The sequence below is a fragment of the Antedon bifida genome, chromosome 8, assembly GCF_963402885.1.
Source record: "Antedon bifida chromosome 8, ecAntBifi1.1, whole genome shotgun sequence".
Classification (NCBI taxonomy): Eukaryota; Metazoa; Echinodermata; class Crinoidea; order Comatulida; family Antedonidae; genus Antedon; species Antedon bifida.
Window position 1 is genome coordinate 21,652,195 of NC_136233.1, and position 15,744 is coordinate 21,667,938.

At 32.8% G+C, this 15,744-nt stretch overlaps 3 protein-coding genes across 6 annotated transcripts in view; 1 reads left to right on the forward strand and 2 right to left on the reverse strand.

Annotated features, from left to right (window-relative positions):
- The window catches only part of LOC144850735 (large ribosomal subunit protein bL17m-like), a 65,584-nt gene that overhangs the window by 47,618 nt on the left and 2,222 nt on the right, over positions 1–15,744 (reverse strand). Inside the window, exon 1 of one of the 2 annotated variants that reach the window (XM_078708142.1) lies at positions 11,073–11,083. The exons of the other annotated variant lie outside the window; for it this stretch is intronic. The gene's annotated coding sequence lies outside the window, so the exon portion shown is untranslated. Of the gene's footprint in view, positions 1–11,072; positions 11,084–15,744 lie in introns of those variants that run through there. 2 annotated transcript variants of the gene reach the window in all.
- LOC144850719 (lysophosphatidylcholine acyltransferase 2-like) lies at positions 191–10,413 on the reverse strand. Of its 2 annotated transcripts, none has more exons than XM_078708116.1 (11): positions 10,144–10,413; positions 9,386–9,531; positions 6,314–6,537; positions 4,411–4,584; positions 4,109–4,202; positions 2,914–3,051; positions 2,694–2,819; positions 2,381–2,528; positions 2,156–2,254; positions 1,643–1,781; positions 191–1,310 (listed from the first exon to the last, which is right to left on the reverse strand). In XM_078708116.1, the coding sequence occupies exons 1-11, from the start codon at positions 10,258–10,260 to the stop codon at positions 1,180–1,182; spliced, it is 1,536 nt and encodes a 511-aa protein (XP_078564242.1). In that variant the 5' UTR covers positions 10,261–10,413; the 3' UTR covers positions 191–1,179. The 2 variants fall into 2 exon arrangements, with proteins under 2 accessions (XP_078564242.1, XP_078564243.1); XM_078708117.1 differs by lacking the exon at positions 6,314–6,537 and adding an exon at positions 8,592–8,809.
- On the forward strand, positions 3,325–15,708 carry LOC144850721 (tRNA-dihydrouridine(20) synthase [NAD(P)+]-like). Of its 2 annotated transcripts, none has more exons than XM_078708118.1 (13): positions 3,325–3,443; positions 11,149–11,314; positions 11,665–11,710; positions 11,800–11,935; positions 12,078–12,186; positions 12,342–12,407; positions 12,698–12,855; positions 13,114–13,282; positions 13,412–13,533; positions 13,821–13,970; positions 14,249–14,336; positions 14,624–14,694; positions 15,034–15,708. In XM_078708118.1, exons 1-13 carry the CDS (start codon positions 3,409–3,411, stop codon positions 15,206–15,208), a joined length of 1,491 nt encoding a protein of 496 aa, XP_078564244.1. In that variant the 5' UTR covers positions 3,325–3,408; the 3' UTR covers positions 15,209–15,708. The 2 variants fall into 2 exon arrangements, with proteins under 2 accessions (XP_078564244.1, XP_078564245.1); XM_078708119.1 differs by lacking the exon at positions 3,325–3,443 and adding an exon at positions 10,432–10,543.

Here is a 15,744-nt window from a genome sequence, read left to right on the forward strand (position 1 = left end):
CATCTAATTATTTAGAGAACATAAATTATAATACGAAAATACTATCTAGTTCTAGCAATGTCTATATTTTTGTATGTAAATTTATATTAAATATTCTTTTTAACAACTCTATATATACATATATTAATTTATAAACCTTTTAAAGATATTTATGCTTTAATAAATATTACATTGTAGTTGCACTACTCTCTGGTAAATATTAAAAGCCAAAAGAAATCAAATGTAAAGGTTTTGGTTTGCTGTGTAAAGCTCTGTCTACACTATCAAACTTTACATTACAAAAAAATGTGATTTGCCCATATATGGACATAATGATGTCATATCATGCTACCATATTTGGGCACATCACACTTTTTTGTCAAACTAGTTTGATAGTGTAGACAGAGCTTAAGAATCCTATTTTTATCATATTTATACATTCGTCCCCTCCTATTATTTTTTATTTTTCCATTCTTCTGCCAAATTACTAAATAAATAAGTTGGAATGGTTCCCAGCATGACAATACCCAACTACCAGTGCTGTATCTCAACATACAATAATGTTTGCCCAGGCTAATTCCATAATACAGCATCTCATGTGTATCACATGTGGTGGCTGTATTAAAGTTAAGGATACTAAAGCGATACATATGAAACACATATGATGCTGTATTACAGAGTTTTTCTATGATACTGGAGAAACCTAGATACAGTACCAATAACCTGGTGTCATGACAAAATGGGTTAGTTAAAATCCAAGTAATACAGTCCATAAAAAATGATTTTTTTTTCTAGATATCCAGAATATAAATAAAAAAATAATTCCTGCAATTATCAAAAGAGGGGGTGGGGTGGAAAGTCATTAATTTGTATTAATAAAAAAAAACTGCTTAAACTTTATATTGCTATTTTCTTGGAAAATAAGTACTTTACAGAAGAACTGACACTGGCTTATGCTATTGCATTTTACATAGTATACCAAAAGTATAACTTCTCATATTTACATTTAATAATGAATTTAGAATTGTTTTCACCTTTTTGTTAATAGCAAATAGATTTACCAGGCATTCTTATGCATGGAATTTTAAAAAACAACACCATACCGGTAATTTAGACTGAAAAAGTTGCAAAATAAGTTGGCTACTAGCCCAGAGCAACTTTAGACATTTACATCGGGCTAGTAGTATATCACCATGGTTACTATTCAGTCTTATCCTTGCTATTGTTTACATTTGAATCCGTCTTCGTTGTTTCCGAGTTGGTTAGTTCTTGGTAAATATTGAAAAGAGAAGCGTACTCCGGTTTCTCATCTGCATACGCTTTAAATTGGTCTAAAAGACAAATATATTTTGATGAAAGTTATGTAATACAAATAAATAGATTATTTTTGTTTTAATTGAATGTATGGAAAACAATTTTATGGAACCAAAGTTTATATATTTTTTTTTTCTATTGTGAGACAAGTTTTACTACCTCTAATTTTAATCATTGTAAATTGCTTTGTAATATTTGGACTATTTTGAAATAAATGTTAAACAATACAATTTAATATGCGTTGTGATAGCTCCCCCTGACTACCCCAATTTTAGCTTATTTGCCCAATTGTCATCTACTTGATTTTCTTTATGCTGGGTGACCTATCTGTTCTCCCGTATCCTCTTACCATAGGTAATTTGACCCGTTTTGTTCACGTCGATTTGGTTAAATAATTCCTCCGCTCCTTCATCTTTCATTGTGAATGCATTTTTCAGGATCTGTACCAACTCGTCTTTGGTTATGTAACCTTTCTCACCCCCAAACAGCTGTTAAAAATAAAATGACAATAATAGTATGTTGTTTTTCCTAATCAGTATCTCATCACCGATAGATCACAAACAACTCCTATTAAGGGGACACCTTTGGGACCAAACAAATTGTCCCCTTACAAGGGGTGTCCCTTGAGTATAAGGTCTTCACACCTGTTCTAGCATGGTTCCGGTCCTGTGCAGGCAAATCAAATCAAATGTTTTGATGTCATGACGCTACACGAGGCTATGCACCACAATCTATATGCGCGTAGCCGCGTAAAAACAAACATTTACGTTCAATTTGATTTGCCAGTGCTACTGTAACTAGCATTGACATTCAGTGAGCTGTTTTGTGTGCTCACACCAATTGTAACAGGTTATGCATTTACCTTAAATGCCATTGTGATCGTTTCTTCTGTCTTTGCAGGTTTAGCTACCAAACAACATCCAATTACATATTCTCGGAAATCTATTTTGCCTGAACCATCCTTTAAAAATAACAAAAAACCCCAAAAATCTTTAATTTTACATGTGTTCTTGTGTTGGCTCTCAATTGTAGACTAAGAAATCATTTGAAATTATTATTAAAATTAAACTTTATTTTCAGAACATACCCTATCATACATTGCAAAGACCTCCTCTAAAGCTGGTGATACTGGTAGTTTGAGATATTCTGCAAAATCCTCAATGCTTATGTAACCCTTTGAGTTGGCAATCGCAGCATATTTGGGAAGTTGCTCTTTAATGTCAGACAATTTCAACCTAGCAATAAGTTGGAAAAAAAGAAAGCCCTTAGACTTTAATACTTGTTCATGAATGTTATTAAAAATATACAAAAAATTTAAAATGAAGGACCTAAATGACACCAGAACACAACTGTACTCATTTACTAAAGGGCTCTGTCTTTTTGTGCCGGTCCAAACTTACCCTAATTTTACAATTATCTTTTGAAATTCAACAATTCCCGCTTCCTTTGGCAGTCCCAATTTGCTTGCCTCCATCATAAGGCGACAATCTTCAAATGTATGATCCGTTACCGGGAGATCTAACGCTCTAAAGACAATATTTAATATTAAGCGATTTAATGAGAGCGGGATTGCATGCTTAGTTTTGTTAAAATCAGAAAGTAAATGACCTTTGAACTTACTTTGCGATAACACCGCGCACGTTGCGAGCAAATAGTTTTGCATCTTTTTTCTCTTCCTCATTCGGTTTGTAGACTGGTAGAAATTCCACTTCAACTTCATTATTAAAATTACAAAATGTCAGCCATACACAAGTTAAGCTAAACAATATTCAAAATAAATAATAAATAACATTTAAATTTTTTTCAAATATTTAAAAAATCTTTAATTGTCACATTACAAACATAGCTCTGTACATGCGAGACAAAAATTGAAATTGTTAAAAATATTTTGGCATCTTTGGCCCTTCATAGACTTTTTAGGTTTGCTGCCCTCAATAGGTTTGATCTGACCATCTGTGGTGACCAGGTGTTGTTTATGTAAATTAGATAGGAATTCTTTCTTGTCATGTACAATACAGTATACTCTGCTTGGAGGAACAATGTTTTTTTAAAGCACACATATTATGTTGCATGTTAGGCATATATTAGAGTCAGGTAAACACTTACAAGTATTTAATGCCAGGAATCATAATCAATGCATTAAAGATGGGGTAAGTTGTATCTTTATCATATGTAGCATTTCTTAGCATTTATACTTAGTTAGGCCTTAATGTATAGCAGTCAATTCTCTCGATATCAGACTCTCTGAAAACCAGAAACGCTCCCAGAATTTTGTTTAATTTCTTTTTACAATTAAAAATAAATTTGAAATACTTATTAAATTTCTAAATATTTGCATTGTATATGTACTGATGATATTGCGACTGTTCTCCCAGAATGAATCATGCTGACAATGTATTAAGTGTGTGTGATTTTAAACTGAAAATGCTTTTTTACCATCATACTCATTTTTTAAAAGTGATCAAAAACAAAACAGTACTTTAGAAAATTGTAACAATTCTGATCAGCTTTATGGTCAATTGAAGACAAACAATGTTTACATAACATTAAAACAAGTTTCAATTTTCATGTCACTAATGTACCATTTATTGTAATTCATTAACATATTCATACAGCAATATAATATTTATAATAGAAACGGTGTTTTTACAGACAATTTTTAAAGCTCTATCTACACTAAACTTTATGTGACAAAAAAATGTGATGTGCCCATATATGGACATCATGACATCATATCACTACCATTTTTGGGCATATCACACTTTGTTTGTCAAACTAGTTTGATAGTGTAGACAGAGCTTTAAATTAGACTTACACATTTGGTCCTTTCCATGTCCAAACGACGGTGTCTGGTTTGGTTTTATACCGTAGAGCAACAGGTTGCACTGGTAGACCAGGATAAAACGCTCCTATAAAAAATAATAATTACAATTATTTATATCATAAGACAATCAAATTACATTGAAATGTCAACACTCAAAAACCCCAATACAGTAGTAATAATAATAGTAATAATAATTAATAGTAATAATACTTTAATTAAGACACCCCTATTAAGGGACCCCTTTTGGTATCCAAAAAGGTGTCCCCTTAATAGAGGTTCTTATAAACACATACCAGGCTTAAAAGATATTAAGCAGCTTCTGTTTGCACACGTTCCTTCGGGGAATATCAAAATCTGCGGCCATTTGCTGCCTGGTTGACTCCGCTTTATGATTTCACGAACCGTGCTCTGACGCGAGTTGGGATCAGTCCGTGATACAGACACAGGTTGTAGAACACGCACTAAAGCTAAACGACGCAAACAAATTGTGAAGTTAATATTAATTTCAAATAATAATTTGCATGTTAATTGTATGATTTACTTGATTTTTAATTTAATTTTTAGCAAATGTTTTCTAATACTAGGTTATGCTACCCGCTTATCCAATTCCTATTCTTATGTCACCAGCATTAAGGCCTAGAAGCATGGTTATTTTGTCCAAGCACAGAATTAATCGAAAAACTGGGTCAATCAGAATTTTTTTAGCTGATCTTGTTTTTTTTTTAATGCATGCAATTTCAACTAAAAGAATTCTATGACGAAAACAATTGAAAACAAAAGAATTTCAGCAAAACACTATTATCAAAATATTATATTAATTAATTACTATTTTGATTAAACTTTAAATTGCTTTAATTCCAAGCAAAAATATACAGTACAATAAATGAAAAAATATAAACAATAAATTACAATATTATAATGAATGAAAACATGAAAAATGCAGAAAACTATGCAAAGGATAGCACATAAAAAATTGAAATTACTACACAAACACATATGGATTGTTGTCGCACAAAATAGCTAAACAAATAACAAGTTCAAATACAAGAAATTCAATAAAAGAATTCAATATTAAAATACTACAAGGTAGAAAGGATATAAGATTGATCTACGGCAGACAAATGAAAAAAACAAATAAAAAAACGACACAATCACTAAGCTGAAGCATACGGCATGTGGCGCCGATGTATGATTATAATAATTATCAACTAGAAATGCGTGTACAGTATGATGACAGATAAGAAAGAAACCTGATATGAAATAACTACTGTATGATATCTAATACTAATAGTACAAAATGAATTTTAATATTTGCACTTGTATTTTTATGGCAAACCTTCTTTTGAACAACAATAATTTGTTGGTATAATAAAATAATTCCTTAGTAATAAGCGTAATAATGGCGATAGTAAAATAAGCGATTGTAAATGGGTGATCTTAAATGTGTATAAAACTACTGCAATGAATAATATTGCATACACATATGCCTAAGGCATATTACGTTAAATGTATCGATTAAACCCTGTATGTTTAACAATGTGGAATTAATCTTGAAAATAAAAATATTTTCAGATATTTTGTTATGAATCCATTCAATGGGTATCTGGTGGAAAAATTTAATAAAATATTGAAAAATACTTTATAACCCTGTTTTATTGATGGCCTATGATGATGTCATTTATACAAAATGAAGAAGATCAGAAATTGAGGATGGTTAGATAATAATAAGTAAATGACAAATGTTCAAACATGCCAACATATATGAAGCAGATTTATTGCAAAAAAAACACCCATATAATTCAATTATCTTTGTAGCCTGGAAAATGTGAAGGATTATAGTAGGGAGACAAGTTAACAATATGGGTGTCTCTCAGAAGCGCTTGCATGTATGCAACATTATAGTGTTAATTGGTGGAGGTATAACTAAGACTGTAGTAAGTAGTAGTAATACTTGGGAAGTATGTCAAAGGTCAATACTGGAAGTAGTTAAAGAAGTAACAGGTATAACAAATTAGTAATCCAATGCTACTGTAGTAGCCTACAGTAGTATTTTAGTAGAATAGCAGAAGTAGTAGAGTATAGCATTAGAGCTAAGAGAGTCAAGCACCAATAGTTTAGTATATTAGTATAGTAGCAAAAAATAGATAAAATAAAACAAAACCAGACAGTAGATCTATTTAAACATAAAATACCTACTTCCAAGCAAGGGCGCATTCTGATTCTCTTCTCGGGACACGCAGCTAGAAGACGTTAGTCCCAACACGAAAACAATCATAATATCAAAAAAGGATGTGTGAGGTGAAATAACGCAAATAGGAGCTTCTTCACCACTTGCCCTTTGACCTTTGACCGTTACATAGTGAAAACCCATGATAAAGAACTGAAAGCGTCCGATCCAACAGAGGGGGTGCAGCAACATTCTAGAATGGAGGTAGGAAACAGGCAATATAAGAGAAGGATTTTGCATGATTTGTTAGTTACCGTTTGTGGTACATATTGAAATATTACTTTCTGATACAACTCCAACATCATATGATGATGTTTGTATTAGAAATAAAGATTTCAGTATAACTTTTTTGAAGCAGTGGAAGTGGAAAGGAAAGTGGGGTGGGGCAGGAGTATGAAAGTTAGAATTGGTATATTGAATTTAGTAAATTTTTCCTTCTTTAATAAAGAAAATTATACCCAGAACTTAACTTCAATCAAAAATGTATTGTATGTACTGTATTTCATACTCATTATGGTTGAAAATCTGTACAGTAATGTATATATGTATATGTAATAATAATATTAATACGTGGGCTTATAAATTAAATATTTTGATGTTATAATACATGGGCTTATATCCTGATGTATTATTAAATAAATAATTAATCTGTAGCGCGTAATAAATGCCACATTCATAATATTTGACGGTAGCTCATTGACATTGAAATTAACAAAGGCATTTTCTTCATAGCTGGTTGTAACAATAACAAACATGGTTTTTAATCTCTGCAAGTGAATAGAATATCAACTAAACCCCTGCTATGCTGCAAACAAGTTTCTATTTATACTTTACAGCAGTAAATTGCTTTTCTAAACTGAAAAGTATACAGTATATAATAATTTTCACCAAGGACATACTATCCCAGATACGATTATGTGAGATTACTTGCTAAAATTTGCAAGTAATTCTCAAATGAGATTCGAATGTACAACATACAGATCACTACCGTGGTGTTTATACCTCTAAAAATCTAACCAACTAACTTGACACATAAAGTAAAGTTATTTTAAAGTAATGAAATCAATTGCAGAATCCCATAGGTTCATTAGTGTCCTATAGACAATTGTTGGCGTGTATTGTACCTATAAATATTGTATTGAAATCTTACTTAGCACATGTGTAGAGTTTGGAAAATGTTATGCACATTTAAAATTTACCTGCCTGTACATAACATACAGAACCAAGTATTACAAACAAAATGTGACTAAGTTAATTTGTCGTAAACCAATTTTATTAGCATTTCAGCAGCCCTAGCATTGTGACATTACGCTAAGCATCTATATGATTATTAATTTTAAATTATAAAGTAATGCTCTATAAAAAATGAATTATACATTCATATGCATGCTATGCTCAGACAAAACATAAAATATATAGATAGAGCTTTTATTTTGTGGACCAGGTCCTATATAAGCATTAATGAAAACAATCTTTAAAATAGATTTTGTATTCAATTGACATTATTAATATCAATATAGGGAGCTTGTGATTTGTGACGTGACGACCTATGACCTATAGTAGCAACTGGTTATAAAGTAATGTTAATTCATTTTGCATTCTGGGATATTGGGAAATGCTTTCTCACTCAATCCATTGACACAGTTTTGATTCAAAAGCTTGGTTTCAACTAGGACGCAACGCAAGCGATGGTTTAGTCCAACTCGCTTGTGATTGGTGAATTCGCTTGCATTATTGCGGCATACGTCCTTGTGTTGCATCTTAGTGGGAACCAAGCTTTAGTGGTCTAAGCAAACACCTTCGGTATATGGGTAGGTCCTAGGTCGAACCAAAGTAATCTAACAGCAGGAGTGACACTGAGCTTTGCCAAGATAGGAACTAGTAACAGTCCTTTGATCTTATGTCTGGCTGCAATACCAAAAGTACTTTTACAGTATTCTCCGCGGTGCGTAGTCACTGTTAAGGGGTGTGGAACTGATCATTTTACAGCCACAAATAAACCCTTTGATCTCTGGAGCTCAGCATCCTGTTGTCAGATTGCCTTGGTCAAACTCCCAAATAATGATCAACATATGCGCATTATCTTTGAATTTTGACAAGTTCAAATATGAATTCTTGATTGTAGAAGAAGAATTTTAAAAATAGGTGCTGGTGAACACAAAAGTGAAAGCTCCATTTAGATAATGCAAGTTGTTTTATATTTTGAAATTGCATGCAAAGTAAGAATCAAACTAAAATCTGACATACTCCTTAAAACCGGTATTGATTGGAATTCGTGTTTGGAAACCACGCTAATGTCGAAGTACATGCCAAACAAAATGGCGTCAACAAACGATGAGTGAGGCCCAACAACAAGTAGTGGGGCTTCGTGAACTGACAACTTCTGACCTTTGACCTTTACCCAATGATAGCCGCTGGCTAGAAAAGCACCACGATATAAATATTTTGCGAAATTTAAAAGAGACCTGGAAAGTAAAAGGTATTGTAGCATTGTTATAGTAATTATTATATTGAGAAAAATCCATGTCGCCAAGAAAATTGAACTATGTTCTTAGGGGTCAGGCCATTGTAAACCTATAATCATCAATTCCATAGCCAGGGGTTTGAGGGTTCTAACCTAGAAAAAACCGAGAAAAAACCCTACATGTAAAAATATGAGTAATTGATGAAATTTTGTTTAAATTTGTTTGTTTATTTTATATTTGAAAGGAGTGTAGATCTGAAAGTCGTCGTGGCTATTAACTCCATCGGAGCCCAAACGATTTATTCCACCAGTACTCATAGATTAAGTACTAGTGTACAATTAAACTAATTTGATTATTAAATAATGACCTTATTTAGCACCTATCCCATGATGCTGAATATGGCATGTAAGTATCCCACTGAGATTAGTATGTGTGCTGAGTTTTAAGGTTTTTTTCTTCATTGTAATTTTTAAATAATTTTCCCCTTCTAACTGAATTAAAGCTTTTCCTGTGTGTATTGTATTATGTTATCATCCCAATAAAATGTATTCGATAAATTTTATATATAAACTTTACCTTCTCCACCCTTTTAGAGGTTCACTTTCTAGTTGCTGTTGTGTAAGGCCTGCTATTGCAATGTTGGCAAGTAAACAATCCATGAGTATTAATGCTAAAACCAGTAACAGACGGATAGGAGCCACCGTTACCGACATTAAGGCAATCTAAAGTATATAAGAGATAGAAGATACAATGTTTATTTGTCTTATTCTAAAATATAGTTTCCATATAATTTTACCTTATGCGTCACTGATTTTATGATTTTTCGACAGGAATGGAAAGTTTACCATTTATTGATTTAACTTTACCGAATTAAACTGACATAACGAATCATTAAACACTAGCCAATCATATACAGGTTTTATTCCATTTGTTACAGGAATATCCATATGTTGTCAGTGTGGTGTACATCATCATTTATTGCGCGCTGCTTGACCTGTGTCGGGGAAATCTAAAAGTGCTAAAAAATATTGCCCATTGCAGATGTAGTGTACTGTATGGTGATATAAAAAGTAGCTTTATATATCTTTATATTAATATATTATATTATTTCTTGTTGTGTTTTCTCTCTCTGGTTGGTGGTTTTATTTTTGTTTTCAATGCTACTGGATAGGAAAGAAAGTGCCCTTCAATCAAATCAAGTTCAATTCTTGTCACAGTTGTCTGTTAATTAGTGGACATTTGAATCAGTCAATTGATTGTGAACAACATGCAACTAGAAAGTATCAACATAATACCACCAGAGCCTGGCTAGGCCGCACCTTTACCATACTTACTCTAATTTTATCGGTTGTAGTTAAATTCAGTTCGTGGACAAACGGATTGCGGATCTCCGGGTGGATTAGCGACTCGGCTCTTTTCAGCCTATCTTTCCTGCTCGACGCAGAACTCATTTTTAAATATTATTGCTGTTAGTAAAGAGTGTATTATACTGTATTTTATAAAAATTTCAACTGAAAAACCTCCGAGGGATCAAAAAATGCTTTTCCTCTCCCTAATTTAAAACAAATCCTTCCTTCTTCGAGAATTCTCTCAGCAGCAGTTTGTTGTTGTTTTTTGACGTTTGGATTAATCCTAGAGGGCAGCAGACGAAAGTACTTGGTTCCGCTTCATTGGTTCGGTCACGTTGCGCTAAAAAAAATTGAAGAGTGTTGTTCTTGGAATCCTAACTAAAAAGTAAATAAAAAGTTAATAACAATACAAATGTGTTTCTACTAGGTGGTCATATATTATTAGGGAAAGCTATGCCTCTCTATATATACTTTTATAGGCTAGTTAAGCCAGCTAGCTATGACCCTACTAGTGTAGGTAGGTAGGTACGTAGGCGGCCTAGAGCTGGGAGAGGAGCCCGAAGAGGAGGGCCCGGCCGGACCTATAAAATATGCTACTGAGGCTACCGGCCTAACATGTGTCACTGATAGTGTAGCCTAGGCTAGATTAGTGGCCTGCTGTAAGACCAGCCCTCTAACTAGCTTTTTAAGTAGACTAAGTGTACTATAAAATTAACTAAAAAGGGAAGTCCGAAGTGTTATATAAAAATAAAATCACCCTCAATAATTAATATAGGCATGTATTGTACTTTGTGATTTATTCAGAATATTATATTTTAAATAACTTTTGGGAATAGGGAAACTAGACCTCCTAGCCTAGACTTACGGTAAAGACTAATTTATTAACTGTTGACTGAATTAAGATAAAATGGTACATTCTTTCACCCTACCCCACTCTTCACAGTGCTATCACCCATCATGTAAGTTGTATGTATAACATTTGTATTTCAGTAGATTATGTATTATGGATGAGGGTGAAAATACTGGAAAGAAAGACGACATGATTGGCAAGTTAGGATATGCTGGCAAATTGATCCTGGCCCCGATGGTTAGAGCAGGAACATTGCCCTTGCGACTTTTAGCTTTAGACTACGGAGCTGATATAGTCTACTGTGAGGTAACATGTTCTCTTTGGTACACGTGACTTTTTATTTGATTTGATAACTATATTGTACAAATACATGCATGCATTATATATCAAAAGGATCTATAAAATAAGCCTACTGCTGAGAATAACATTTTGAATGGTACATTATTCTAAGGTTAACAATACTTTAACAAAAAACTATAATAAAAAGGTAACAAAAAATATTTTAAAATATGGCATTGTTCACACTTGATTGAAGTATTCTTGCATTTTACTTTCCCATACTAATAGTGCTTTTCTATTTACCCCCCCCCCCCCCCTTTTTTTTTTCCACATTTTGTGTATTAATGCTCAATTGTAATAATTAATTTTATTGACAGGAGCTAATTGATTTTAAACTGTTAAGAAGTGAAAGAATTGAAAATGGTAAGTTTTTACAAAATAATCTTGTTATTGTTTATTGATTTAAAAAAACATGCTTAATTTTGGCTCACCTATTACAATTTTGTTTTAAGAGATTCTGGGTACAGTAGACTTTGTACACGAGGATGGTACTATTGTCTTCAGGACATGCGACAAGGAAAAGAACTCTGTTGTACTTCAAATGGGTACGGCCGATGCAAAGAGGGCGCTTAAAGTTGCCAAGCTCGTGTAAGTAGATATACTGTAAGGTCTTCAATTGGAAAGAGATCTTTTCTACTATATTATTTTTTTATTTAATAATAATAATATCCTGGATTTATATAGCGCCTAATTTTGTGAAACCTCTAAGCGCTGAACATTTTGTTTACAGAGAAAACGATGTTGCTGGAATCGACATCAATATGGGTTGTCCGAAAGACTACTCTGTCAAAGGAGGAATGGGAGCAGCTTTGCTGAAACAACCAGATAATATCAATGATGTAAGTTAAGTTGTCATCATTTCTAGCCATTTTCAACCCACTGCAGAGAGTGGCAAGTTAGTTGTTAGTTCCATAATTGAATTAATTCATTCACAAGCCTCATTTCTAGTAAAAAATGTTACAATATAATTTATATTAATCATTACTCGCTACAGATTTTGTCAACTCTTGTTAAAGGATGCAGTAAACCAATCACCTGTAAGATGAGACTATTACCAAAGGTCAGTTGTAGGTCAAATCATTCAAATGTACACATGTGAAACCTCAGCAAAGCTATGTCTACACTATCAAAGTAGTTTGACAAAAAAAAGTGTGATATGCCAAAAATATGGTAGTGATATACCCAAATATGGTAGTGATATGACATCATCATATATGAGCACATCACATTTTGTTGTCGCATAAAGTTTGATAGTGTAGACAAAGCTTAAGACATAAGCATTTGTTCATGTAAGAATTTTGTCATTTTTGCCATAAATTACACTTTAATTGCTGCTATTTTTATGTTTAGATGGAAGATACATTGGATTTAGTAAAAGTGATGCAAAGTACTGGAGTGTCGGCTATTGGCGTGCATGGCCGTTTAAAAGAACAGCGCCCTCGTCATCAAGTGAATTGCGAAGCAATCAAGGTTATCTCAAACATGGCGTCTGTTCCGATTATTGCTAAGTGAGTTATTCATATCATAAATATTTAATATAGAGATGATTATGTACAGTTGTATCTGTGAATGTAGAAATGAAATAAACCAACAAAAAGAAATAAATATAAAAAAAGAAATGTATATAAACAACCCCAATTCCTAGGCTAATTCTTATACAGTGTAAGCCTACAATTATATAATAGTTAAGGCTAGCAATACAGGCATGTGGCTAGTAAAACTAACTGAATTGCAATTTAAATTGAAATAATATGATCATATTTCAGTGGGGGATCTGGCCAGATTATTAAAAACTTTGAAGATATTGAAAAATTCCGGGAAATGACCGGAGCATCGTCTGTCATGGTTGCTAGGGAAGCACAGTGGAATCCGTCAATCTTCCGTCGGGAAGGTAAACATCCGGCACTAAAGGTTGTTAAAGACTACATCAAATATGTACGTACGTTTAATGGGTTGTATTTTGAAAAATGTTTCAATAACTTTTACGCTTTATTACGTACTACCATAATATATATACAGTATTTGAAATGATGAAATTGTATTTATTTGTCTTTTTTTGTGAAGGCCGTAGATTACGATAACCAGTTTGCTAACACTAAGTATTGTGTTCAGCAACTTATGGTGGGAAAAAGCGACGAACCAGAATACATGCGGTTACTAAAAAGCCAAACATTAAGAGAAATGTGGTGAGTGATCTTTACTTTTAATATCTATTTAATTTATTCCTTATGACCATTTACACACGTAGAGAGCAGAAAGGCAGTTTCCGCTCATACAGATTTTACGTGGGACAAGCTACACGCTTTTCTGCTTACCGTTACCTCTCCTTGGCCTTGCAGGTAAAAATCTTGGAAAAACTATCAAATACAGATTTATACTATGTGTATACCAGTTTCTATTCTAGCTGTATTTTGAGTGTTACTATATATAATTCCAAAAATATTTAAATTGAAAAAATATAAATTTGTTTTAGCGCAATTTGGAAAATGGAAGATTATTTTGACTCTGTGAATAAAAAACGTAAGGAAGTTGAAAAAGTTTACAAAAACCGAGTAGAAGCAGTGAAGAAATTAAAGATGGACGATGGATCAACATTATACAGAATACATCTAAGATACGATAAGTGAGTTTACACCAACTCTGTCCTTAAACTAAAGCTCTGTCTACACTATCAAACTTGATGTGACAACAAAATGTGATGTGCCCATATATGGACATGATGATGTCATACCACTTCCAATATTTGAGCATATCAATACCATATTTGGGCACATTTTGTCACATACAGTTTGATAGTGTAGACAGAGCTTTACAGATAATTATGTTTTTGTTGATCATTATACAGTAATAAACATTTTGTAATATGCTGTTTAAAACCACTAATTCTTTTTCTAATTTCAGAAAAAATTATAATTCATTGATGACGCCAAAAGTGGCCCTGAGTGAATGGTGTCAGACAAACAAGCTAGACATACCAGTCTACTCAATGGTATGTAATGTCACATTTATACTGTCTTGTTAAAAATATTGTTCACCCAGGAAGATAAATGATCGCTGTATATTAAAAAGTCTAATATATTTGCCTATGTAGTATAGGTTTCGTGTGAGAGATCACTCAGTTGTCGGTCCATATTCACTTAATAAACATTTAATAAATGCATATTTTTGGCAAACTAGTTGGATAGTGTAGACAGAGCTTTAGGCTTGGTTCTAATATGAGTATATTCAAATGTTTATGCTACTTATAGATCTTAAGTAAGTTTTTTTCTTCAATAGGATGAGAACGCGGACAGACTTTATCAAGCTACTGTCAAAGTCGATGGTGAATATTTCTCATCCACATGCTGGTAAGTTGGATTAGTGACAGCCAGGGTTCTGGGTCCAAATCCTGATATGGTCGTGTGCACTTCGGCACAAGACATCTGTGTTTATAAAGAGGTGAATTTTGTTCAAGGGAATATTCAAATCTTCAATATACTGTAAACAAAAAGGTTATAGTCAATACATAGGGAGTTCACTTTAAGGGAGGGGCATTTTTAAATAAATGATTGATAAATGATAATTTTTATATTTATTTACTTTTGCATACAATACAGTAGGCCTACAGTTACACCATAGTACTTGAACCCAAGTTGTATTGTTATAATGGATATTTTCTAAATGCATGTTGTTTTTTCTACGTACAGGGAGAAGAACAAGCGTTTTACTGAGCATGGTGCAGCTATGGTGTGTCTACGCATGAAGGGGGCACACGACGGTTCACTAGACACAAATCTGGAACATAAAAACGTGCAGGGTAAAGATTTAGCGCAGAAAACAGAACCAGAAGATAGGTTACAATCATCTGCAACTGGTAGTTGACAGTGGTTAATGGTATTGAGCAATGTATGTTAATAAAGTAGAACCTATCTGAATAGGGTGTCCAACATAACTATATATATAGTATACTGCTTTTAGAATTGTGACTACTGCCAACTCTCCCAATACTGGCCGAATATGTCTGTTTTTCTGGAAAGTCTGGTATTCAAAATGTGTTTTTAATAGTAAAAATGAACTTGGGACCTTTTGGACCTCAAGAAAAAGTCTGGTATTGGGAGAGTTTTCAGTTTATAGAGTCTGGTATTGGGAGAGTTGACTGTATTCCTTTATGGAACCTGCCAAGAATTTAAAATGCTGTCTAACCAATCAATCAAAGCATGTAACAACCAAGAAGAAAAGTGCATAAAAGTAAATTCCAGTTGAAGTCTAAAAACAAGAACTGAATATTTTGTGTTTATTTATAGCAAATTTTAAATATTTCATTCCAAAATACATTTTTCTATTAGCAAGGTATATTAAAGTGAAATAAAAAACAAAAATAATAGTCTTTTTGTGTTGTGTTGATTTTATTATAAACT